The sequence below is a fragment of the Stigmatopora argus genome, chromosome 2, assembly GCF_051989625.1.
Source record: "Stigmatopora argus isolate UIUO_Sarg chromosome 2, RoL_Sarg_1.0, whole genome shotgun sequence".
Lineage (NCBI taxonomy): Eukaryota > Metazoa > Chordata > Actinopteri > Syngnathiformes > Syngnathidae > Stigmatopora > Stigmatopora argus.
The window spans coordinates 3,361,392-3,386,742 of NC_135388.1; the positions used below are offsets into that span (position 1 = coordinate 3,361,392).

Consider the following 25,351-nt stretch of genomic DNA (forward strand, 5'->3'; position numbering starts at 1 on the left):
ACTGAATGGTCCCGGTCCAAATGGATTGGACATCTGTCGCCATGAAAAAAACCCCACAAAAGGTACACGGTCGATTGGTCACTGGTGTTTTGGTCGCCCGGAAGGTTATTGATAATTACCATTTCAAATTGTTGCTCAAATTCCCCAATACTTAATGCCCTATTAATTATTAGGCTAAAGAAAAGCTCCAAATTTCCCGGACTTTTATTGTTTTTTGTTGGAGAACTTGTTAAGACCCTGACTGACGTCGCTTCTTAAAGGGACAACGCATGTACATACAAACTCTTCTACACTCACACGTCGGCTCAGTGAAACTGCTCATGGCCATTGTTGGTTTTTATTGATGCGTAGACCCTGTTGTTTTACCTTGTTTTGTCGCCGGTCTTTTGGTCGCTGGTCTTTTGGTCGCCCGTTGTCGCGGTCCGGGCGACCAAAAGACCGGCGACCAAAAGACCGGCGAACAATCGACCGCACACGAACACAAAATTAGATAGGTCAGCTGTCAAGTGATAAATGGCGCCGTTTTGGATGACAACAATAAACGTCAAGGTGGAGTCTGGTGCGATAGAAAAGGAATTTCTCAAGATAATTCATAAATAAAATTCTACCATAAAGCGGATGATCTATTTGTTTGCAAAGTGTGCGTCGTATGATAAATGGCGGCCATTTTTAGACGATGGTAAACATCAAGGTTGAGTCTACGGTGAAGATGGGCCGTACCTTTTTTAGGACGCTGTCGGACTCCGTCCTCCGCAGGTCTCTGGTGGCCTCCTCGCTTTCATCTTTGTCTCCGCCTGCGAGAGAGGAGACGGCCATAGACAAGTTAGTATTCATTTCACAAAGAAGACGTTTACACGACAACATGAACGGGGGTTAAAAAATAAAAAATTGAGCCAGAAGGAAGGTATCAAAATTTAAAACAATTAGAATTAAGTTTAGTGTAAGGTTAGATTCAACTTATTTTTGAGTGTCTGCATCGTAATCCAAGTTCATTTAAATTTGTTTGTTATGTTACGAGCGCGTTGCCGTGCAAAAAGTCTCCCCTTCGCGAAATCTGTCTAATTTTAGTACTATTAAACACATTTTAGTAGTATTAAACCATTAGTTATTTATTACTTTGTTAATAGATGGCGAATTAGAACAAATCAAAATGTTTTTCCAATCCAATATCCTGTTTTGGGTGTTTTTTCAGAGGGTTGGAACCAATTAATTAGTTTTTAAGTTCATTCCTATGGGAAACGTTCATTTGAGTTACAAGTAAATCGACATACGAGTTAAGCTCGCATCTCAAGGTACCACTGTAAATCAATTCCCGAACCGAAACTTGCCGTCGTCACGCCATCTTACTTTTACTAAGTTGCATCTGGTGGCTGTCAAAGCCGCCGAAGGTCTCGGCCCGACGGGGCAGGCACCCCGAGCCGGGCGCCCCTCCGCCGCCGCCAACGTCTTGCACGCTCGCCATGGCCCCGCCCAGGCTGCCGTTCACCAGCGTCTGCAGAGTCTCCACTGTGGAGCACACAAAATGGATGCACGGTCACTAAACAAATCATTTGGATAACCGAGTTACGCCAGCAGTTGCCAGGCAACAACCTGTTCCACATGTACGTTGCAATCAAATGCGTTGACGAGACTCTATGTGTGTGTGTGTGTGTGTGTGTGTGGGTGTGTGTGTGTGTGTGTGTGTGTTTGTGTACATCAGCGCGAGTAATCACGTTAACGCCATGTTCGACATGAGGCGTACAAGTGGAAAGATGAAGTCTATTCCGAGTTTGTTTTGTAATGATTTTTTTTTTTAAATCATTTCCATGAATATTTCATCGAGAAATAGAAATATAGTGAATCAGTTTTTGCAGCCAGTCATTTTGGCCCAAATTATATTCTGTAAGCATCGCAATCAAATGAAAATCGATTCCTAAACACTTTATTTCAAGCCCTTAAAAAAATACTAACTTTATTTGCATAGTGTTGTTATTTTCAAAATTAATGATATTTTCCTTGTGAAATTCTAACAACATTGGTATAACAGGAAAAATATTAGATTTTTAAGTAGAGTGGTACCTCGACATACGAGTGCCCCGACATACGAGGAATTTGAGATATGAGTAAAATTTTGAGCAAATATTTATCTTGAGATACGAGACAAATTTGGATATACGAGCAGACAGCGGACGCCAGAGGCTGCTCACAAAAACATCATGGCCGCTGTCTTTCTGGTCGCAACTCCCTTGTGTAACGTCTCTGTGGTCACAACTCCCTTGTGTAATGTCTCTACGAGCACTGGGCGGGCGGGGCATTTTTTTCAGTGTTTTTTTACCCGTTAGTCAGTGCGAATGGCGGAGCTTGTTTGCTAATACGAGAGGAGTATATACTACTTTTCATTTTGTAAGTAGTCGTGCGTTATCCTATTGTGAGGACGTTTGTGTGCATCTTTTTGAGAATATTTTGAAGGGAAGACAAAAGCAAACAACCCTCGATAGGTTGCATCTGAAAGGCAGGGTGGGGGCGGGGCAAGAAAGGTATCAAAATTTAAAACAAAATTAGAATTAAGTTTAGTGCAAGGTTAGATTAAACTTATTTTTGAGTGGGTCTGCATTGTAATCCAAGTTCATTTAAATTTGTTTATGTTATGCTACAAGCGCGTTGCCGTGCAAAAAGTCTCTCTTCCGCGAAATCCGTCTAATTTTAGTACTATTAAACCACTATTCATTTGTTACTTCGTTAACAGATGGCGAATTAGAACAAATAAAAATGTTTTTCCAATCCAATATCCTGTTTTGGGTGTTTTTTCAGAGGGTTTGAACGAATTAATTTGTTTTTAGTTCATTTCTATGGGAAACGTTCGTTTGAGTTACGAGTAAATCGACATTCGAGCTCAGTCCCGTAACGCATTAAGCTTGTATCTCGAGGTACCACTGGACGAGGTAATCACATTATTTTTTTAAATTCCTCTTTCCTCCTCGCCTTTGACGTAAAAAAAAAGTAGAGAAATATTGCCAATTAACCAATTTGTTATCAGGTTAGCGATAAAAAGTAAGCAGCAAGAAGACTTTCTCAATGCCCACTATGTTTATGTAAATATGCATATCTAAATTGTCGTTAAACAGAGCGAGGGAGGACACAAATGTGTATTTTATCTAATCAAGGGAAATAACGGTTGGCGGGCTTTGATGAAATGAGGCGGAACGCTGGGAAAAAAAAGGAAGCAAAATGAGGCTTTTGCAACAGGGCTTGAATTGATTGTTTTTCAAAGTCGACAAGCAATATTCATTATCGCTAATTGCTACGGCTACATGCTAACAAGGACGACCGCGGGGGAGTACGAGGCGCTCCTTGAAATGGTTTTCAGCCACGACGAGGAAACATTTGACGTGACGGACACGTCTGATAAAGCGTTGAGAGATTCCGCGGCAACCGACGCGAACGATCACAGCGGCCTGCCATTTTGTGTCTTTGTGTTAACCGGTTACTCGGAAGCCAACTTATCTGGAATGAACCTCCCCGCCATCCTCATGTGCTACGATGGAGTGGAGTGGTAAAAAAAAGACATTAAAAAGTCACTTAAGCACTAAAGTTTACAAACTGTTTTGTCAAATAACAAAAAAGAAACAGTCTTCATTGCAGCTGTGTCCTTAAGGACAATGGAGTGTGAGAGCAATTTGCATTTAGAAGGGAAGCAGCGGGGCCTGAGAGCAATAACAAACATCTCCAGCATCCGACAGCCTTCACCACGACATCGTTCGCCATCGGAAATCGTACCGTAATCCGATGGGAAATCGGGCTGGAGCGCTTCATTTGCAAAATTAAGATTGTATATTTAGAAAAAAAATATGGGTCTGCATTTTTAGATATTGACTCATTAGCCACCTTTGACAGCGAGAGACGGCCAATCTATTTGGACTGGGAGGGCAGGCAGTGATCATTCGACTTTAGTCGAATTGGATTTAGCGGCTCTCGCCATCAATGGCAGTGAAATGTGATCACTTGCTTTTGTAGTTAACGAGTTAAGATAACAAGTAACAAAAGGGCCTATGTGTACAATGCAAAAATTTACAGGATATCATAAGATCACCACTAATCTATGTGGACGACTAATCTATGTGGACGACTTATCTATGTGGACGACTTATCTATGTGGACGACTTATCTATGTGGACGACTTATCTATGTGGACGACTTATCTATGTGGACGACTTATCTATGTGGACGACTTATCTATGTGGACGACTTATCTATGTGGACGACTTATCTATGTGGACGACTTATCTATGTGGACGACTTATCTATGTGGACGACTTATCTATGTGGACGACTTATCTATGTGGACGACTTATCTATGTGGACGACTTATCTATGTGGACGACTTATCTATGTGGACGACTTATCTATGTGGACGACTTATCTATGTGGACGACTTATCTATGTGGACGACTTATCTATGTGGACGACTTATCTATGTGGACGACTTATCTATGTGGACGACTTATCTACGTGGACGACTTATCTACGTGGACGACTTATCTACGTGGACGACTTATCTACGTGGACGACTTATCTACGTGGACGACTTATCTATGTGGACGACTTATCTATGTGGACGACTTATCTATGTGGACGACTTAGCTATGTGGACGACTTAGCTATGTGGACGACTTAGCTATGTGGACGACTTAGCTATGTGGACGACTTAGCTATGTGGACGACTTAGCTATGTGGACGACTTAGCTATGTGGACGACTTAGCTATGTGGACGACTTATCTATGTGGACTACTTATCTATGTGGACTACTTATCTATGTGGACTACTTATCTGTGTGGACTACTTATCTATGTTGACTACTTATCTATGTTGACTACTTATCTATGTTGACTACTTATCTATGTTGACTACTTATCTATGTTGACTACTTATCTATGTTGACTACTTATCTATGTTGACTACTTATCTATGTTGATTACAGTAAACCCTCGAATATCCTGGTTAACGTAGACCAGACATGGCCGCGATAAACAAAAAACCACAAAGTAGGATCACCCCCATTATTACTGCCACAATACATGTTTTCACAGAAATAGACAAGTACAATTATCAAAAAGTGTATATTTACTAAATATTTTACCTATAGCCATATCAAAAGACTAATGTATTAAAATCTAAATATAATGTGTATGTATATATATATATATATATATATATATATATATGAAAATACTTTAAATATTGTACACAGTGAAAATAGTTCCTCTCCACTTGATATAAATCCCCCAAAAAACAGGTTAATGGGAGTTTTAGTCCAAGTCCTTTGTTTTCTTCGAGGGATTATTGTACTTATTTATGTTGACTACTTATTTATTTATTATTTATTTGTGCACTTCATGGTGAAGCTTTAAATCTCATTCTACTTGTATAATGACAATTTAAAAAAGTAAATATCCAACAAATCCCAACTAAAATAGCTAAATTTGTCAGACTGGGTGAGCAAATCTATCCGCTCTGTGTTTATTTATGTAGAATACTTTTTTTGGGGTGTATTTTACCTTCCAGTAAAGCGTCCTTCATTATGCACGCCCCCCTGGGGGGCTCCGGCCCTCCGGACGACGCCCTGAAGAAGGGCTCGGCTTGCCGGCAGGGCTCTTCCAGGGGGGCGACCCCTTCGCACATGCCCCGGAAGAGCCGCACCTTCTCCTCCAGCAGGGACATGATCTCCGAATCCTTCTTTTTCATCAGTTCTGAACAAACAACGATTTTGTTGATAGTGAATAAAAGTGCCCGTAAGACGTTTTGGGGTGGTTTGCGCACCTCTCATCTCTTTGGCTTTGATTTCCAGTTGTTGTCGTTTGTCATCCTCCGTCTCACTGGGAATGCCTTCGTCCTCGTCCCGCTCCCTGCGTGGCAGAACGGGAACTAACTATACGTTTTTTTTCTGTTACTCTCTTAACTTTTTAACATTGACAACGCTGAGATGTGGAAATTCATTAAAAGTGTGTGGGCTGGCAGGAAAAGGACGAAAGAGCCACGTGATTGGTTGTCGATCGTCATGTATGGCAGTGATAGAGTTAACGCCAGATTGAGTTTTTTCTCAATGTTCTGGGAATGTTATTCATTAAAAATATGAACACATGAATTTTTTTTCCAAAATCATCCTTTCGACAGTCAATCGATTATTGGGGTTGACCCTTTTTTTTTTTTTTTTTACAAAAAACTCTTCTTTTTTGAGCCACCTAAGAAGAAATAATTTTAAAAAAAAATATTTAAAAATGAAAGGAAAAAAATGTATTTTTGCCCCCATTGTTATTTACATTTTTATTACAAAAAGGGGAACAGTAAAAAAAGTCATTTTCTCTTTTTTAAATTAAAAGAAAAAAGAAAAAAAGCATTTTATTCGAACATAAACACAATTTCTAGAAAACTACATTCATATATATTATTATAATTATTTGTTTGTTTTAGATAAAAATCGGGAAATGTGATTAACTTTGACAGGCCACATTTGGCCACTGGCCTTAAATTTGACATATTTAAGCAGAAGATTCAATTAAACTGCATTTTCTGACTAATTTAAGCACAACTGAAAGAAATTCTAAGTCTTCTTTTTTTGAGCCGCCTAACAAAAATATTCTATGAGATATAAAAAAATAATAATTATTTAAAAATGAAAAAAAGGAAAGAAAAAAAATCCCCCATATTTATTTACATTTTTATTACATTTAAGCAGAAGATTCAATTAAACTGCATTTGCTGACTAATTTAAGCACAAATAAAAGAAATTCTAAAAGTCTTTTTTTAGCCACCTAACAAAACATTCTCAGAGATCTAAAAAAATATTAATTATTTAAAAATGAAAGGAAAAAAAAATATTTTTCCCCCATATTTATTTACATTTGTATTACGTTTTAACAGAAGATTCACTTAAACTGCATTTTCTGACTAATTTAAGCAAAACTGAAAGAAATTCTAAAATGTCCACTTAAAACGTGGCCTCAGCTAAAAATTGTCTGGCATAAAACTGACATGAAGATGTTCATCAGATTATTATTATTATTTTTTTAGAATTTCCCTTGCCCGGATGTGACTTTTTATATTACTTATTTATGTTTTTACTGAGAAACACGCACTTTGTGGGAGTAGCACCACTCATTTAGTTATACGCAGCTATTGTCTAATGACAATAAAGGCTTTTGATTTGATTTAGTTGGACCCAGTCCCTCATGGGTGTTTTTTTTAAATTTTTAAATGTTTTAATTAGTACTCACATGGACTGCATGGCGTCTTGGATGAGCTGCATCCAAGCGTTGCGTTCCTCCTTGGAGCTGGCCAGCACTTCCATCATCTCCGGCTTCTCGCTGCCGGCGGTGATGAGGAAAAGGCCGCGCTCCTCGTTGGCCACCTCGCGCACAATCAGCTTCTGCAGCGAGATGACGGTAGAGCGCTGGTCCTGCCGGGGTGGCGGGGTTGGGTCCAGTTGAGGTGGTGGGAGGGCACAAGTAGATGAAGACCCAGACAAATGACGACAGGAGAAGAGGACGGCCATGATGATGATGATGATGGCAGGAAATGAGTTGTACAAGTGACAGGCAGCGGAAAGGAAAAATGGCAGGAAGCGTCAAATGAGAGCAGAGGATACACAAGAGGGAATAAACAAAGGATGGAGAACAAAACAAAACGGTTAGCGTCATTGTAGGCAGGCAAATGAAAACATTGAGGAAAATATTTCGCAAAAATATTGAAGAAAAAAACCCACAGCTAATTAAATATTCCTCAAAGATTAGAAGTAAAGCAACGATCCATTTTAGTGGGTTGCTTTGGTCAATTGCGATTTCTTTTCCCATATGCGACATCGGATTAAACGTCATCGTCGATTGCTAATGTTGTCATGCTTTGATATTTGCACGCACGTCAGTCACTATATAAATATAGCGCGTCAGCAAGCAATGTACCCAGACAGTCAAGCTGTCAGCGTCATACAACACTATCTACAGAAACTTGAATTTAGGGCATACAAAATGCGCACCAACTGATTGGGCACCCAGTCCACTTTGGAGAATTTTTTTTAGACTTTTAAGTGCGCCCTATGGAGTACAGTAATCCCTCGATTATCACGGTTAATGTAGACCAGACATGGCCGCGATAAACGAAAAACCGCGAAGTAGGGTCACCCCCCATTTAAAAAAACAAATAAATAAATGTATTATTATTATTTCTTACTTCAGTGCTGAGTCCTAGTAGTAAGCGGAGGACAGGGGCGTGGCTTCTGTTTGCAAATTTCAGCGTGGAGTTTCACATTTTTTAGAACTTACAAAAAAATGTAATTAACAAAAAAAAAAATCCCCCAGAAAAAAAACGTGATGCAGTGAAACAGTGATAGTTGAAGCCGCGATATTCGAGGGATTACTGTAAATATGTATGGATTTTGCATCGTTTAATAAGGGGAATTGCAATCATTAATAAGAGCAATTGGTTGCCAGGTATGCTATACTGTACATATGAAGCATCTTTTTCACTTTATGGCGTTACATTCTCCTAACATGCAGCAGATGGCGCTTCCGTGCGAAATTCACTCTATAAAAAGGTGCAATAGCACCACCTATAGGACAGGAGTACAGCTGTATAGCCTTGGATATCACGCTATAGGATAGTTTGGTATGGGGGGGCCTAGCGCTCCACTCCACTACTCGAGTGTTTTTGCCCAAGGCTGCCCTCCAATCTACAAACATGTTATTTGTCTTTTTAAAGGCCTCCACTCTGAAATGGCGGAGTAATTTGGCCATGATGAGTGTGCTTTTCTTTGCCGCAGGCCGCCACGCCCCCCCTTGCTCACTCGGTGTGTGCGCGCACTATGATGGAAAAAATGATGATACATGGAAGACTTATATCATTATTGTAATTGTTTGAGAATTATATTGCAAATAGGTTTCAAGGGGATGTGGAATGGAGTCCTCGAGTTATGAACGAATTCTGTTCCTACATTGGTAATGTAACCCAAATTTCCACGTGGATCAGATTTGAGTTTCCGTGAAAGAACTTGGACGCCAGGCACATTTGCGGTGCATTTAGGGATAGCTCGGAAAAAAACACGGGACTCACACATGAACATGGAAAAATGAACCATACATGCAACCCCAATGGCCTTATGTATATAGGTTATGTAAAATAAAAGTTGTTTGACTTTGACGGTCAGCGAGGTAAGGTCTGGGTGGTCGCAAAACTGCATTTGATGGCAAATGTGGACATTGTAACAACCTGAGGACTCCCGGTATTGTCTACATTGTGAATTTTTAAATTTAATTGTGGAATTTTTTTAATTATCTAGTCATTTAAATGACTATAGTAATCCCTCGATTATCACGGGTAATATAGACCAGACATGACCGGGATAAATAAAAAACCGCAAAGTAGGGTCTCCCTATTTAAAATAAATAAATAAATTCTAAAAAGTGTATTTTTTACTTCAGTGCTGAGTTCTAGTAGCAAGCGGAGGATGAGGGAGTGGCTTCCACTTGCGAGTTTCAGCGTGGATTTTCATATTTTTATGAACTTTACAAATTTTATTTATTTATTATTATTTTTTACTTCAGTGCTGAATTCTAGTAGCATTTTTTTTAATTTATTTTATTTATTTTTTTACTATTAGCAAACGGAAGACAGGGGAGTGGCTTCTGTTTGCGAGTTTCGGCGTGGATTTTCACATTGAACTTTTAAAAAATTTGTATTATTTTTTTACTTCAGTGCTGAGTTTTAGTAGCAAAAATATATATTTTTTTAATTTATTTATTTTTCTATTAGCAAGCGGAAGACAGGGGAGTGGCTTCCGCTTGCGAGTTTCAGCGTGGATTTTCACATTTTTATGAACTTAAAAAATTATTATTATTATTTTTTTTTTTTACTTCAGTGCTGAGTTCTAGTAGCAATTTTTTTTTCTTAATTTATTTATTTTTTACAATTAGAAGCGGAAGACGGGAGTGGCTTCCGCTTATGAGTTTCAGCGTGGATTTTCACATTTTTATGAACTTACAAAAACATGTAATTAACAAAAAAAAATCCCCCGGAAAAAAAAACGCAATGTAGTGAAACCGCGCTATTCGAGGGATTACTGTATTTTCTTCCAAACAAACCCACGTTAACATTGAGATACTCTTTGCAATTTTCTGTATGTTTTTTTGCCCGAATCCTGAGCTAAGAAAGCTTCATAAACGTGTTTTTTTCCTGTGAGGACGCTTACCAGCATGGCAAAGACGTATTTCTGATCCTTCTCTTGGAGGAAGACCAGGACGTCCGACAGGAGCAGCGCGTGGACGTCTGTGGAAATGAAAGGCTCGTAATACTTGTTTGTCACATTAACGAAAGACGTTCCCGTTCCGTCCGCTACCTTTGAGGCGTCCCTGGTTGTTCTTGAGCTGGAGCGCGCCGTCGTGAACGAGGCGTCGGCGCAGAAGGTCCTCGCGGGCGAAGATTTGCCCACTCTTCATCATCATGATAGACTTGCTGTCAGTGCGGCTGTGGAAATCCTTCAGGCGTCGCTTTTTGTCGTGTTCGTTGACGCGGCAGTCCACGCACGCGATGGCCTCCTTTACCAGGCGCAATGCCTCCGATAGGTCGTCGTAGTCGCCGTCGCCCTCTGCGCACGGAAGGAAGCGGTCAGCACGCAAGACATTATTTGCTTTCTCAACGGGTAAAGAAGGAGGAGTTCATATTTTCATTCCCAACAGTAACCGTCACTCTCATAGAGCAACAAGTACCATATTTTCCGGAGTATAAGCCGCACTTACAATGAGGTGCGACTAATATATCGTAATTTCTCGCATATTAGCCGCCTCCGCGTATAAGCCGCACCCTCAAAAATGCCTTAAAATCGTTGAATTTTATAATTTCTCTCGTATAAGCCGCCCCGATTCAATTTTCATCTTCATATTCCTTTGATAGGGAGTACAAATGTGTTACTTTGAAGGGAAAATCTTAAGAAAAATCATCGCACATGGTATTTCTGAGATACTGTATGAATCAAAAGGACCGTCTGCTAGATTGTAAATTCCTAAAGGGTGTTGCCTGCACGTAGACAAATTCAAAAAGTCAGTCATGTGAGCAGTACAACCAAGAAGTGTAGTAAATAGTGGTCAGGATTGTCAGTAAGATGGCGGCACCCTGAGCGAGCAATGGCAGGCACAAGTGAGTTTTTTCACATTTTATGCAAGATACGGTTTATTTTTTTCTTGAATTTCATTCATAGACGTCAAAATTAATTTCTCTTGCGTTATGGCGTTTCGTCTTTGTCACCTTGCAGTTCCGTGCATGTCAAGTCTAATTTAAGCTAGATTCAGTCATCATTTTTTGTAGCGACAAATACGTCGTATATGCTTGTTTTTTTACATACTGACTGCCAACAAGTTATGCTGTCAATATGCAGATTTATTTTATAGTTTCTTAGTGTTCCCTACTTGACTATTACTTTAACCGTTAAAGAAATAAGGCATATATTAGTCCCACTGAGTGTAAGTGTGACTTATAGTCCGGAAAATTCGGTACTTGCTAGCCGTACGCTCGATTCAGGCATCATTTTTTTGCGACAAAAACGTTGCATATGCTTGTTTTTTTTACATTCTGACTGCCAACAAGTAATGCTGTTAATATACAGATTTATTTTATTTTTATTATTGTTCCCTAATGTATTATTACTTTAACTGTTAAAGAAATAAGGCATATAATAGTTGAGTGTAAGAGTGACTTATAGTCCGAAAAATTCGGTACTTGCTGCTTTGTAGGAATGATAATTATTGTTGTTTTCTAAATCGCTTATCCTCACTCACAAGGGTCGTGGGGGGTGCTGGAGCCTATCTCAGCCAACTATGAGCACCAGGCGGGGGACACCCTGAATTGGTGGCCAGCCAATTGCGGGGCAGAATGAGACAAACAACAAATCACTCCTAGCTAGGGGCAATTTGGAGTGTTTAACCAGCTAGCCTAGCATGTTTGTGGGATGTGGGAGGAAACTGGAGTACCCAGAGAAAACCCATGCAAGTCCAGAGTGGAATCCATTGGCAGGATTTGTCTGACCTGTGGTGTGCTGCAGAAGTCTCTGAATCAGCACGGGGTACTTGGTTATCCTCTGGGTCACCAGCAGGATGCATTCTGGGATGCCGAGACGCCGAACAATGGTGCTGCTCATCTTTTTCTGAGGGAAGAAGATGACATAAACCTTCATTTGGTCTTGGAACCTTTACTTGGTAGAGCCGTTTGAAGAGTGGAGGGGGAAAGTTGCCCACGAATTCGGGATGGAGAAGACAGACGTACTTTGATGAAGGCCTTGAAACGTTTGTCTTTGGTCAGAAGGTCCTTGTACAGGTTGACCGCCTCGTTGTGGCGGCCGCAGAATTTCCCGTAGGTACTCTTCATGCTTTCACTGTTGCATCCGGAGAACTTGAAAAGCAATGGGTTGGAAGTCAGTTACAATTTGTGCGGGTGTGAGCAGAGTAGTAGAACACAAAAAAAATAATTTAAAAAATTCCAAAGAATCCAGGAGCATAAAATGCTAATTAGGTCATGTGAAAGCTAACACAGGTTTTGAATTAAAATATATTCATGTTGTTCCCTCATATTTTCTTTAACTTTACATCTTATTATTACGTGTAACAGTGCTATTGATTGATTCATCATTATTATATGACAAATCATTCTTTTTATTGGGGTAAATTTGAACTCTTTGACAAACAATTTGGAATTCTTACACTTTTCCTTCCTCCATAATATTGTTATTTATCTTAGTTCCTGGTATTCACCATTTTTTTAATTAATAAATAAAATTACAGTTTGGTAAAATATTCTTTTTATAAAATAAATGCAACTTTTTTCCTCATTTTTTGGTTTTGTTAAAATTCTCCAAACGTGAACAAAATAACAGCATTTTTTTTTTTAAATTTAAGATATTCTTTTAATAAAATAAATGTAACTTTTTTCCTCATTTTTTGGTTTTGTAAAAATTCTCCAAACGTGAACAAAATAACAGAAAATGTATTACTATAAACTCATTAAAAAAAAAAGAACCATCAACCCAATGACAACCATAGAGGTTAACTTTATTTAACCAATGCTCATGTGCTGTGAGATATCTAACTCATCTAGCAATCATTTGCTGCCAGCCTCTCCTAGTCCAAAAGGATTGGATGCCTAGCGCCGCCAAGGGCAACCAAGGAATAAAATAAATGTTCGCCCTTGAAAATGTTGAAAGCTGGCACGTAAAACAGAATAAGAATCAAGTTTTGAGGACGTCCGTCCGTCTCCCTCACCTGGCTTAGGAGGATGTCGCCGATCCGGTGGACGACCACGCCCTTCTCCGAGCGCCCGTCCTCCGGCAGGCTGTCGCGCTTCCTCTCCAACATGCGCAGGAGAAGCTGCGTGTGGAAATCCAGCAGCTCGTCCAGGGCGGGGAAGAGGCGCTCCAGGATCTGCGGCTCCAGCTGCACTTCCTTCTGCAGACCTTTGCTGTACACCTCCGACATGATGCGCAACGTGCGGAAGTGGTGGATCTCCGTCTGCATCAGCTCTGCGGGAAATCATCAAGTCTTTTCATTCATTTTTCTTTTTAATACAGCGTTGATGTGGCAACAATACAGTGGTTGAAAATGTTCGGCACGGCGCTCGTAACATAACATAAACGAATTTAAATGAACTTGGATTACGATGCAGGCACACTCAAAAATAAATTTAATATAACCCTACACCAAACTTAATTCTAATTTTGATTTAAATTTATATACTTTTCTTCTCCCGGGTTGGCTCTTTTTGCCCTGCCTCCACCCTGACTTTCAGATGCAACCTATCGAGGGTTGTTTGCGTTTGTCTTCCCTTCAAAATCCTGAAATGATGCACAAAAATGTCCTCACAATAGAATAACGCACGACCACTTGCCAACGAAAAGTAGTATATACTCCTCTCGTATTAGCGATCGCTCCGCCATTCGCACTGACTAACGGGAAATAAAAAACACTGAAAAAAATGCAACGCTCCGCCCAGTGCTCGTAGATATCTGTTATACACGAAAGAGATGCGGCAAAAAAGACAAAGCGCTAAAATCATAAACAGCCTCTCATGTCTTGGCCACCTGGCTTTCTCGTATCTCGAGATAATTATTTGCTCGAAATTTTACTCGTATCTCGAATTGCTCGTATGTCGAGGTACCACTGTACTTATCTAAATCTAATATTTTTTCCTATTATACCAATTTTGTTGTTAGAATTTCACAAGGAAAATATCATTAATTTTGAAAATAACAACACACCGCGCAAATAAAGTTAGTATTTTTATTCGAGGTACAACTGTACAGTCATACCTTGAGATACGAGCTTAATGCATTCCGGGACCGAGCTCATATGTCAATTTAGTTGAAGCCGCGATATTCGAGGGATTACTGTACTGTATAACGTTTACGCAAGCGAATAGCTCGGTATCGTACACTTCTCTTGCTATTTGAGGCAACTTGGCTGGTGAGTGACAGTGTGTTAGCTATGAGCTATGGGGAGCTAACTAAAGAGAGAAGCACCCCCCCCTCGATGCATCTCTAATTATCATCTTCCAAGCAAATAAATGAGAAATCATGGAGTGAAAACGATAAGAACCCGTCAAGGCGCGTTTCGCCGAAGAGGAACAGACGTCAGAGTGATAAAGCAGACAAGCGATTCTTTTATTACAAGAAAAATTGTTACCCGAGGAATTAAAATCACATTTTCCAGAGCTCAAGTTAAATATTTGGATTTTGTCCATTTTTAATCTTCTCTAATGGTAATGCTAAATGAGTAAGCTGTACTTTTAAATTGTTTTGTAGCTCTGAGCATATCAAATTAATATTTTTTACCAAAAACATCTCAATAATAATTGGTTGGGTCTATGTTCAAAATAAAAAAGATAATTGCTTTAATTTTCAGCTTTCGGCCTTGGTTTTCCCGAATGGAAAGCTAGAAGATAGAAAGATGGAAGCTGTTATTTTATGCGGTGTGTGTTTTGTATTTCCCCTGTACAGTTTTACCTCGACATACGACTGCCCCGAAATATGAGCAATTTGAGATATTCAATTATTTTCCCCCCGTTAGTCAGTGCGAATGGCGGATCGATCGCTAATACGAGTGGTCGTGCAGATAAGCTTGGAAGAATGACTCTGCATATTCTCTACCTCGGTCACAGTCTGCAGAAGTTCCCCATCTTGTGGAAGACTTCCTGTGTGTGGTTCCAGTTTTTGTCCAACTTTACGTCTTTTGAGTCTGTATCTGTTTTTGCTACCGCAACCAAAATGGTGCCGTTCAAGTGGCAGCCGGTGGCGGTAGCTCCGTCCACTCTTGCTCGTTTTGTGTTTTTGCTGCTTTTGTGTCTTAATGATTTGATTTGGTGATTCTTAATGATCCCATTTACTTTGTTTTGCTTTGTACTTTGTGCTTTTGCTTTGTTGTTCTGCGGCCTTTGCGACTGTACTGTCTAACTTATAACTATGCCTTTTCTTGCTACTGTCCGAGTACGGGATGAATGAAATTATCCAATCCAATTGTGAGGACTTTTGTGTGCATCATTTTGGGAATATTTTGAAGGGAATACAAAAGCAAACAACCCTCGATAGGTTGGATCTGAAAGTCAAGGTGGAGGTGGAGCCAATAGAGCCAACCCAGGAGAAGAAAGGTATCAAAATTTAAAACAAAATTAGAATTAAGTTTAGTGCAAGGTTAGATTATACTTATTTTTGAGTGTGTCTCCATTGTAATCCAAGTTCATTTAAATTAGTTTTTTATGTTACAAGCACGTTGCCCGGCAAAAAGTCTCCCCTCAGCGAAATCCGTCTAATTTTAGTACTATTAAACATATTTTAGTACTATTAAACCACTAGTTATTTTGTTTACTTTGTTAATAGATGGCGAATTAGAACAAATAAAAATGTTTTTCCAATCCAATATCCTGTTTTGGGTGTTTTTTCAGAGGGTGGGAACGAATTAATTTGATTTTAGTTCATTCCTATGGGAAACGTTCGTTTGAGTTACGAGTAAATCAACATACGAGCTCAGTCCCGTAACGCATTAAGCTCGTATCTCGAGGTACCACTGTATAAATTTGCGCAGATTTTTGTAAATGAGCAAAAAAATAGGAGTAAAGAAACAACTGTACATACCGTAGATGACGTCCTGCCTCTTGACCACGTTGCGGTCCAGCAGCTGGAGGTATTGCTGTTCCACGCCTAAACTCCAAGAGTCGGCCTCCATCTCCTTGGCCTCCCCCTCAAACTCGCCCATCAACTGTCCGTCCATCATCTCCGTCCCTGTCAAAGACCACAAGCTCAGCCTTAAGACCGGTCGCTTTGACTTTGGACTTTCCCGAAAACTCCTCGTGAATGCAACTTAACGGCTCTTCATTTATTTACATGGTTGCGATGGTGTGTAATGACCTTCGTCGGTGAGCGATTCCATCGACTCCGTGACCGCGTTGGTCCTGTTGAGCGAGTCGGTGGACTGTGAGAGATAGCGTAGACCCCTGATGGGGATCTCGTCAAACACTGGCCTGCAGGGGGCAGGAACAGGGGTCACACGGAGGTCAAGGCGCGTGTTTCGGGACCGTTACGAAAAAGGGTCTCGCTCACCCGGCAATGTTGCTAATGGAGAGGCTTTTGGACAAGTTGTTGCCGTGGAAAGGCATGAGGCTCGTGTGGCGGCGCGTCGGCTGCGTCGTCTGAGTTGCGTGGTCCTCCGGGGACAAGATGGCCGACCAGGGGCGTTCCCTGGTTCCGCTGGCTGCAGAGAAGAAGAAAAGCAAACTGGTTGGTGTATCCTCGGGGTGCATATTGCCTCATTTCTGGCAAATACGATAAGAATCACAATTCCATCCCGATATTACATTTACCGTATTTTCACATCTATAGGGCGCACTTAAGTCTAAAATTTTCTCTAAAATGATCGATTTGCCCAATCGGTCGCTGTGTTATGTCTGTGCACTTCGTCTTTAGTCACCTTGCAGTTTCGAGCACGTCAAGTCTAATTTGTGCGCATATAAGCCGTACCGTATTTTGCGGTTTAATATATCTGGGTATATCAAATGATTTTTGCTTTTTTGAGCCTACCGTTTGTGCGCCATTTAATGTACTCCTGCCGTTTAATATTCATATATTAAACGACAACTCAGCTTTTTTGGCAAGATTTGTATGGCGTTCATGGGGGCATAATTATAGATACTTACGTTCATTAAAATTCCAAGTCAGACTTTATTCAGCAGTAAGTACTTTTGACCTGAGCAGTAAATAGTTTTAGTCTGCAAAACGTTGATGCACCCCGCTTTGTGCGCCATTTAATATACCCCTGCCGTTTATATTAAATGGGGGGTAATATTAAACAGCAAAATACGGTACCCTCGCTTCAGTCATTTTTTTCAAGCGACGTACAACTGAGAAAATATGGTATTTCTCTCATATAAGCCACGAGTGCCACTTGTAACTCACTTTTGCTCCTCATGGTGACGCCGGGGAACGAGCTGGAGTCCGGCACGGTGTTATACTGCGGCCTGGGCAACTGGCCAGGGATGAGAAAGCAGAGGAAGCGTCATTATTAGCCACCGAGACAATGCTCAAAAGGCATTGTTGGGACTCTTTTACCTTCATCTTTACCTTGGCGCAAACAGCCAGGCCATCTCTGCAGCTCTTGTGCACGCAGGAGTTGCAGTCTACAAAGGAAAAACGGGAGAATGTCAACCAAAAAAAAAAAAAGGTGTGGTGGCTGGAAAACTGGTCCGCTAATAGAAAGCAGATTGTGGCGCGTGATGCAACACGGGAGTAATACCGAAGAGAGGGAGGGGGTTAAGATGGCTGACAAACACATTAGCCTTGCGCTATGCATGGGAAAGTTTTTCAGTGGCGGAGAGATTGCCAAAGTACGATTTGGTCTGGAGTTTGGAGGACAAACATAGTCTTGTTTCCCAGGGCGATTCAAACGTCATCGCTACTTCTATTGAAAAGTTACACGCAAGGAACATTGACTGTTCATAAAAAGAATGCTAAGTTTGTCCCTTAGTTTTGTATTTGGTAATAGACTTCATACTGATTAAAAGGGCTTGGGTACCCGCACTAATAAAAAAAAAAAGGACGGAAAATTGGTTAAAGCTGGTGTGGGAAACTGGAAAAGATGATATTTTTCACCAAAAAGTATGTGTTTATATGTAAAAAGTTTTTGGATAGCTTTGTCGAGCTGCTCTCAATGTTACTTAGTTGGAAAAGAATACAATATTAAATGATTAAATACAATTTAAAGCTTTAAAATGAAATAATTAAGGTAAAATACTATTAATAGTTCTTGTCATTATTTTTTATAAAGGCAGAAAAACACTTCAATATTGTAAGTATATAATAATAACAACAATATAGTAATTTAATTAAAAATCCGGCAATATCAAGACAAAAAAATAATAAAGTAACTGAATGTAATTCTACAGTTTATTTTATCGCTATAATATATATATATATATATATATATATACATCTAACATTTTTCAGTCTTTTAATGTTGTCTGTTTAGTTTCAATAATCTTAAATCCTATTTCACTATTTATAATGACGTTTTTAACAGATATTGTTAGTACTTTTATGATTCTTATTTAGGTTTAATGCATTTAATTAACATTGTTCTTGAGGTTCATTCATCATTCATTCTCCACATCCTTGCAATTGTTGATGTATATTTTAATTTTTTCTTCATGATTCCCATTCCGTATTGTTTTTAACTTTTTGCATTTGAATGTTTTGAATTTATAGTAATTCATTTTTTTAGTGCCAATTTATGGAGATTTTTGTCAACAACATTTCTTGTATTTTCTACTTTATGGAATTTTCGAATCTATTTTTTTGGGGTGCAAATATTCATCCTTTTTTTTTAATTCTTCTATCGCTCACCTTGCAGATGACGCAACCCGGCTTATAATGGCTCGGCAGCCCCGCGGCCATTTTCTCCTCTTAAATGCTTTTACGAGGTCTTTTTTATGGCAATGTGCGGAGGAGGCAGGCCCCGCGCGTCGCCTCGGGCTCGCACAAAAGAGCGGCTGTGCGAACGCGTGAACGTCTTTCAAGCCGACATCTGTCTGGAAACACCCTCGCGAGTGACGAGCGAGCGAGCGAGCGGCGAGTCGGCACGCATGAGCGGAAAGGCGCTTTCTGCATTTTTAGACTGTTGTGTCAAAATCTTGCGCAAGCGGCGACATCCTCTTTCGGGCCTTTTTCCTCCCCCGTCTTGACTCCTTTTGTAATACGAGCTAGACTTCGAGTCCGTTCTGCAGCGCTTTTTGGAAAATAAAAGCCATTTTTTAGTCTTTCTGGTTGCAACTCCCTCTTTGTAATGTCTCTACGAGCACTGGGCGGAGCCTTGCATTTTTTTCAGTTTTTTTCCCCCGTTAGTCACTGCGAATGGTGGAGCTTGATCGCTATTATGAGAGGAGTATACTACTTCTCGTTGGCAAGTGGTCATGCGTTATCCTATTGGGAGGACATTTGTGCGCATCATTTTGGGAGGTGGCGGTAGCTCCGTCCACTCTTGCTCATTTTGCATTTTCACTGCTTTTCTGTCTTAATGTTTTGATTTGGTGATTCTTTATGATCCCATTTACTTTGATTTGCTTTGTACTTTGTGATTTTGCTTTGTTGTTCTGTCTAATCACCCTCTTGCTACTGTCACAGTGAAATTTCCAGAATACGGGATGAATAAAGTTGTCCAATCCAATCCAATATTTTGAAGGGAAGACAAAAGCAAACAACCCTCGATAGGTTGCATCTGAACGTCAGGGAGAAGGCGGGGCAAATAGAGCCAAGCCGGGAGAAGAAAGGTATCAACATTTAAAACACAATTAGAATTAAGTTTAGTGGAAAGTTAGATTAAACTTATTTTTGAGTGTGTCTGCATCGAAAAACAAGTTCATTTAAATTTGTTTGTAATGTTACGAGCGCGTTGCCGTGCAAAAAGTCTCTCTCTCTCCCCGTAAAATCTGTCTAATTTTAGTACAATTAAACACATTTTTGCACTAGTTACTCGTTACTTTGTTAATAGATGGCGATTTAGAACAAATAAAACTGTTTTTCCAATCCAATCTCCTGTTTTGGGTGTTTTTTCAGAGGGTTGGAACAAATTAATTTGTTTTTTGTTCATTTCTATGGGAAACGTTGATTTGAGTTACGAGTAAATCGACATACGAGCTCAGTCCCGGAACGAATTAAGCTCGTATCTCGAGGCACCACTGTATTTATTGATGATTCATTTGTTCGCTTGTTTGTTGTTATTTGTGTACTTCTCTACTCATTTATATTGTTGACTACTTATTTATAATTTGTGTATTTATTGATTATTGTTATTAATTATTATTTATTTGCTTGTTTGTTGCTGTTATTTGTGCACTTTGTGGTGAAGCTTTAAATCTCATTATTCCAGTATAATGACGATTAAAAAAATTCAATTCAATTGAAAACACTGAAAGCAAACGACCAATACAAAAGAAAACGAAGTCGACGCCCAAAGAAATAAACACGGCTCAAGTTCTTAGCTGCCGTTGAAAACCCTCTGCCAAGTGACGACCACGGCGATAATCTTCTTGGCGAACGAACGGCTTTTGATAGCCGCTATAAAACGTGATTAACGTTGTAAATAAAACGGCAACTGTTGCGCAGTTTCTCAGTAGATTGTGCGGGAGAACACTTACACGTGCACTGGAAGATCTCCTTGCCGCCAAGGGCCTTGTTGCACTGGGAGCAGAGGGAGCAGGTGGGCAAATGGCCGGACCCCGTGGCGGCAAAGTGATGCCCGTTGACCACCTTCTCCTTGGCCTCCTTCTCCTTTTTTTCTCGCTCCTTTTCCTGAAAAAGCATACCAAAACAAAGATTTATACTCCATGCTTGGAAAGTCCTCGTCAGAATCCGACCAGTTACGGGCACGACGGGGGGTCTCGGAATATGGAGCGGCCCATTATTTATGCTGTGAACTACAGTGGTACCGCGACATACGAATGCCCCGACATACGAGCAATTTGAGATACGAGTGTTACATTTTTTTTCTGTGTTTTTTTCCCGTTAGTCAGTGCGAATGGCGGAGCGATCGCTAATATGAGAGGAGTTCATACCACTTCTCGTTGGCAAGTGGTCTTGCGTTATCCTATTGTGAGGACATTTTTGTGTGCATCATTTTGGGAATATTTTGAAGGGAAGACAAAAGCAAACAACCCTCAATGGGTTGCATCTGAAAGTCAGGGTGGAGGCGGGGCCAATAGAGTCAAAGGTATACAAATTTAAAACAAAATTAGAATTAAGTTAAGTGTAAGGTTAGATTAAATTTATTTTTGAGTGTGTCTGCATTGTAATCAAAGCTCATTTAAATTTGTTTGTTATGTTACGAGCGCGTTGCCGTGCAAAAAGTCTCCCCTCCGCAAAATCTGTCTAATTTTAGTACTATTAAACACATTTTAGTACTATTAAAGCACTAGTTATTTGTTACTTTCTTAATAGATGGCGAATTAGAACAAATAAAAATGTTTTTCCCAATCCAATATCCTGTTTTTGGTGTTTTTTTTTCAGAGGGTTGGAACAAATTATTTTGTTTTTAGTTCATTTCTATGGGAAACGTTCATTTAAGTTACAAGAAAATCGACATACGAGCTCAGTCCCGGAACGAATTAGGCTCGTATCTCGAGGTACCACTGTAATTGCCTCATTACATGAAACGTAGGATTTTGGAGTCGAGCACAATTTGGGTGCTTTTCGCAAGGATTGGACCCCGCGTGCTGTCTCAAGAAGGAACCGGACCGCTGGTAGGAGGAAGGAAGTGCCGAATGCACATTTCCTCTTTCTTTTTTACGAGGCCAGCTGCTAAATTAACGGGACAAAAGTAACGAGAGAGCCCTTTTTAATGACCAAACAGATCCAAGTTGCTTCCTGACTGCCTTGAAACAAAAATCAAGAGAGTCAATTGTTAAGATTGACATAACGCAACTTGATCTTCCCGGAATCACTTTTTCCAATTTTTGGACAGACAGAGAAATGACGTCACCTTTCTCGCATTGGGTCATCGCAATGGCGACGACGTGATGATGTGGAGAAGAACAAGGGGCGCTATTCTCCAGGCTTGACGTCAAATAGGATCCACCCAAAGCCAGAGGAAACGGACGCGGGCAGAGTTTCCGAAGCTTAGCTTAACAAGGCAACGGCTCCGGGCACCAAGAAACAAACTGACAGCGGGATATCAAAAATCTTGAAAGTTAGCAAAATCCAAAGGAAAACGTACACGCGCTGAAATAAAAGCTGTCGAGGGTGACCTCAGATGAGACTTGGGGCTCACAGAGTATCTTAAGAAGTCATTCCATTCCGAAGTTTTTGTTTGTTTTTGTTTTTTGGAGTAATGCAACTAACCACAGAAGCTTTCCAGAGATGGCAAAGAAGAGTCATCATGAAGACCAGAGAGAAGAATTAACTAGAAATGACGTCGATTGCAGTTGCGGTGCGTCGTCACGGCAACTAAAATGTCTACGGTCAATCTCGACCAATGGCGTTTTGAGCTGAGAATGTCGGCGGCAATCGGGCTGAGGAAATCACGAAAACGCGTAAGTCGGGCTATAGCAGGGGTGTCAGACTCGGGCCGCGTTAACGTCAACTCGATTTCACGTGGGCCGGACCATTTTAGATATAATATTTAGATTTTTTTTTATATAAATGGATTAAAAGAACTGGATTAAAAGCCCTGAATATTCAGTTTTTTATAGATCTAAAACAATGTTTATGTTAGGGTTTTTTTAAAATATATTTTTAAATTTTACAAAATGATTTTTGAACTAAAAACACAAGAAATGGATTAAACAATTACAATTATTGATTTAAAAGGGGGAAAATCAGGAAATTTAATATACATCTATACTCTTCATTTTAATTTGATCCTAAAACAGAAAGTCGGCACTCATGATTTACTTTCCCGGGCCACACAAAATGATGCGGCGGGCCAGATTTGGCCCCCGGGCCACCACTTTGACACACGAGGGCTATAGCATGCGAGATTTACTCAGAAACGTAAGGGAGGTGTGTACGTGCCACCGTGACGAATTGCGAATAAACCATCGTTAAGTGCAACCTTTGTTTTTCATTGTTTTAGCACAAAACTAACAAAATTGAATTTATGAGTATTTGTCTGCATCCTAGCTGTTTGCTAAAAAATGTAGCAGAATTGACAACAAGGTTTGAGGAAAAAAAATGTATTTTTTTTGGTACAAATCCTAAGCTAGCATTAGTTTTTGCTAGTGCTAGTTTTTGTCGGATTGATGCAAAAACATATTTTTTTGGTACAAATCCAAAGCTAGCATTGGTTTTTTTGCTAGTGCTAGTTTTTTTTTTAGATTCACAGGTTAATATTATTTTTTTGTGCAAGGCAAAATTATTGTGAGAGGATATTTTTTACAGTGGGTATTTGAAAAAATAGCAGTTAAGTATGGAAGAATAATGTTCGCAAAGATTCGGAAAAAATGTATGCGGATATGCAACGGGCTGAAAAGTTATTGGGTGAAAATATATGAAGAATATGCATAAAATAACTCAAATATATGAACGTCAAAAATCCGCTTCGCATGAAAATGAAAGCAAATGTCAGATTTGAAATCAGCGAACCAAAAATTATAAAGAATCAGTCAATAAAAAAACTCACAAATTGGAAAATAAAGGTTAGTCAGTGCAATATTACATTGCATGGGTCAAATACTCATCCAGACAAAGTATGCTGATTATTAATGCATTCATGTAATAACAATTGTTAAAAGAAAAAGAAAAAGTTCCCCTTTAACGTTATTATAATTCAGCAAACCTCCTTTTCGCACCCTTCACCACAACTCCTCCTCCTCAACTAACTTTGACATTATTTCAATTTCACACTGCGAAAAAGTTTTCCAAACTTATTTTAACAGTTAAAAATGCTCGCATGTTTCCTCCCTTTAGCGAGTGTCACTTCCATAAAAGGTCAACAAAAGGTGAGTTCATGAAAAAAAAAAATGGAGATTAACTTGTATTTACCCTAGTGTGTAAAGTACTGCATACGTTATTTTAGATTGGCAATGGAAGATGGAAATGGCTTTGGGATTAAAGGGTTAAGATTGGAAAAAAAATGCAAGCGAGCAGCTCGAACAACACTTTTAACAACCGGAATGCTACGTTTGTAAGATCAGCGTTGCTGGAGAAACAATTACGACGGACTCGGGTCACCCTACCTGGTGCCAACCCTTCCATCTCCTCAACGAGAAGCCATGGCTCCACATTGCCGAGCGAGCTCTGACAAGCAGCGACAGAAATCAGTAGCGACAAGACGCCATTGAGACGAGTGACAAAGAGGAAGTGGGGGTTGATACTTCTGCATTGAGCGTCTTGGCGTAGACGCCATGACGACACCGTTGCAGTAACGGCCCGTTTGGACATAGTATATAGGCAAGGCGCTTGACTGAGGCTAGGTGTCAAGTCATAAACACTAGGTGAAGAAATGACTTCCATTTAAAGTTTTATTCATTTATTTCACCGTTTTAAAGCCCTTTCGTACCTTGACTTTCCAGTTTTACTGTTAGATTTATTTTCAAGCCTGTCAGCCTCACAGTCCTGGGGTCGATGGTTCGATCCCAGGTGGGTTCTTACTATGCGGAGTGGGGGTATGCTTGCATACATGTCAACCTCTGCCGATAACTGCCCTTATAAATGATTATGATTCCCCTTACAAACCCCCAAAAACCTTACAAACACCGTACATCGTACGGTGTTTGTAAGGTTTTTGGGGGGTTTGTAAGGGGAATCATAATCATTTATAAGGGCAGTTATCGGCAGAGGTTGACAGGTATGTGCTTGGATGTTTTTTTTCCGGGTACTCCGGTTAACTCCCACATCCCCAAAACACGCAGGCTAAACTACCGTATATTCTCGCATATAAGCCGCATCCGCGTATAAGCCGCACCCTTAAAATCGTTGAATTATACAATTTCTCTCGTATAAGCCGCCCCCTGATTGATAATTTTCACCTCCATATTCATGGTTTTAATTGGGAGTACAAATGTGTTACTTTGAAGATGAAATCTTGAGAAAAATCATCGCACATTGTAATTTCTGAGATTGTGTATAATTCGAAAGGATCGTCTGCTGGATTGCAGGTAGACAAATTAAAAAAGGAAGTCATGTGAGCAGTACAACCAGGAAGTGTGTCCGTAGCGCTCTAGTTTGTCATCCCTAGGTAAGATGGCGGCGCCCTGAGCGAGCGATGGCAGGCAAAAGTGAGTTTTTTTTCCACGTTTTATGCAAGATACGTTTTTTTTCTTGAATTTCATTGATAGACGCCATTTTTTTTTTTTGCATGTTATCTG

The 25,351-nt window shown here is 40.0% G+C and overlaps 1 protein-coding gene across 8 annotated transcripts in view; it reads right to left on the reverse strand.

Moving 5' to 3' along the window:
- Nucleotides 1-25,351, reverse strand: part of LOC144089059 (uncharacterized) — a 90,915-nt gene that overhangs the window by 6,640 nt on the left and 58,924 nt on the right. For 6 of the 8 annotated variants that reach the window (XM_077619943.1, XM_077619889.1, XM_077619879.1 and 3 more), the window contains 16 exons: nt 20,687-20,840; nt 17,607-17,674; nt 17,454-17,523; nt 16,602-16,752; nt 16,386-16,522; nt 16,137-16,283; nt 13,276-13,532; nt 12,284-12,409; nt 12,047-12,164; nt 10,365-10,613; nt 10,218-10,294; nt 7,252-7,433; nt 5,798-5,883; nt 5,536-5,727; nt 1,348-1,506; nt 721-794 (listed from right to left, as the gene is read on the reverse strand). In XM_077619943.1, the coding sequence (XP_077476069.1) occupies nt 721-794; nt 1,348-1,506; nt 5,536-5,727; nt 5,798-5,883; nt 7,252-7,433; nt 10,218-10,294; nt 10,365-10,613; nt 12,047-12,164; nt 12,284-12,409; nt 13,276-13,532; nt 16,137-16,283; nt 16,386-16,522; nt 16,602-16,752; nt 17,454-17,523; nt 17,607-17,674; nt 20,687-20,840 (2,247 nt within the window). The remainder of the gene's footprint in view (nt 1-720; nt 795-1,347; nt 1,507-5,535; nt 5,728-5,797; nt 5,884-7,251; nt 7,434-10,217; nt 10,295-10,364; nt 10,614-12,046; nt 12,165-12,283; nt 12,410-13,275; nt 13,533-16,136; nt 16,284-16,385; nt 16,523-16,601; nt 16,753-17,453; nt 17,524-17,606; nt 17,675-20,686; nt 20,841-25,351) is intronic. The other 2 variants (XM_077619900.1, XM_077619909.1) reach the window with 2 other exon arrangements.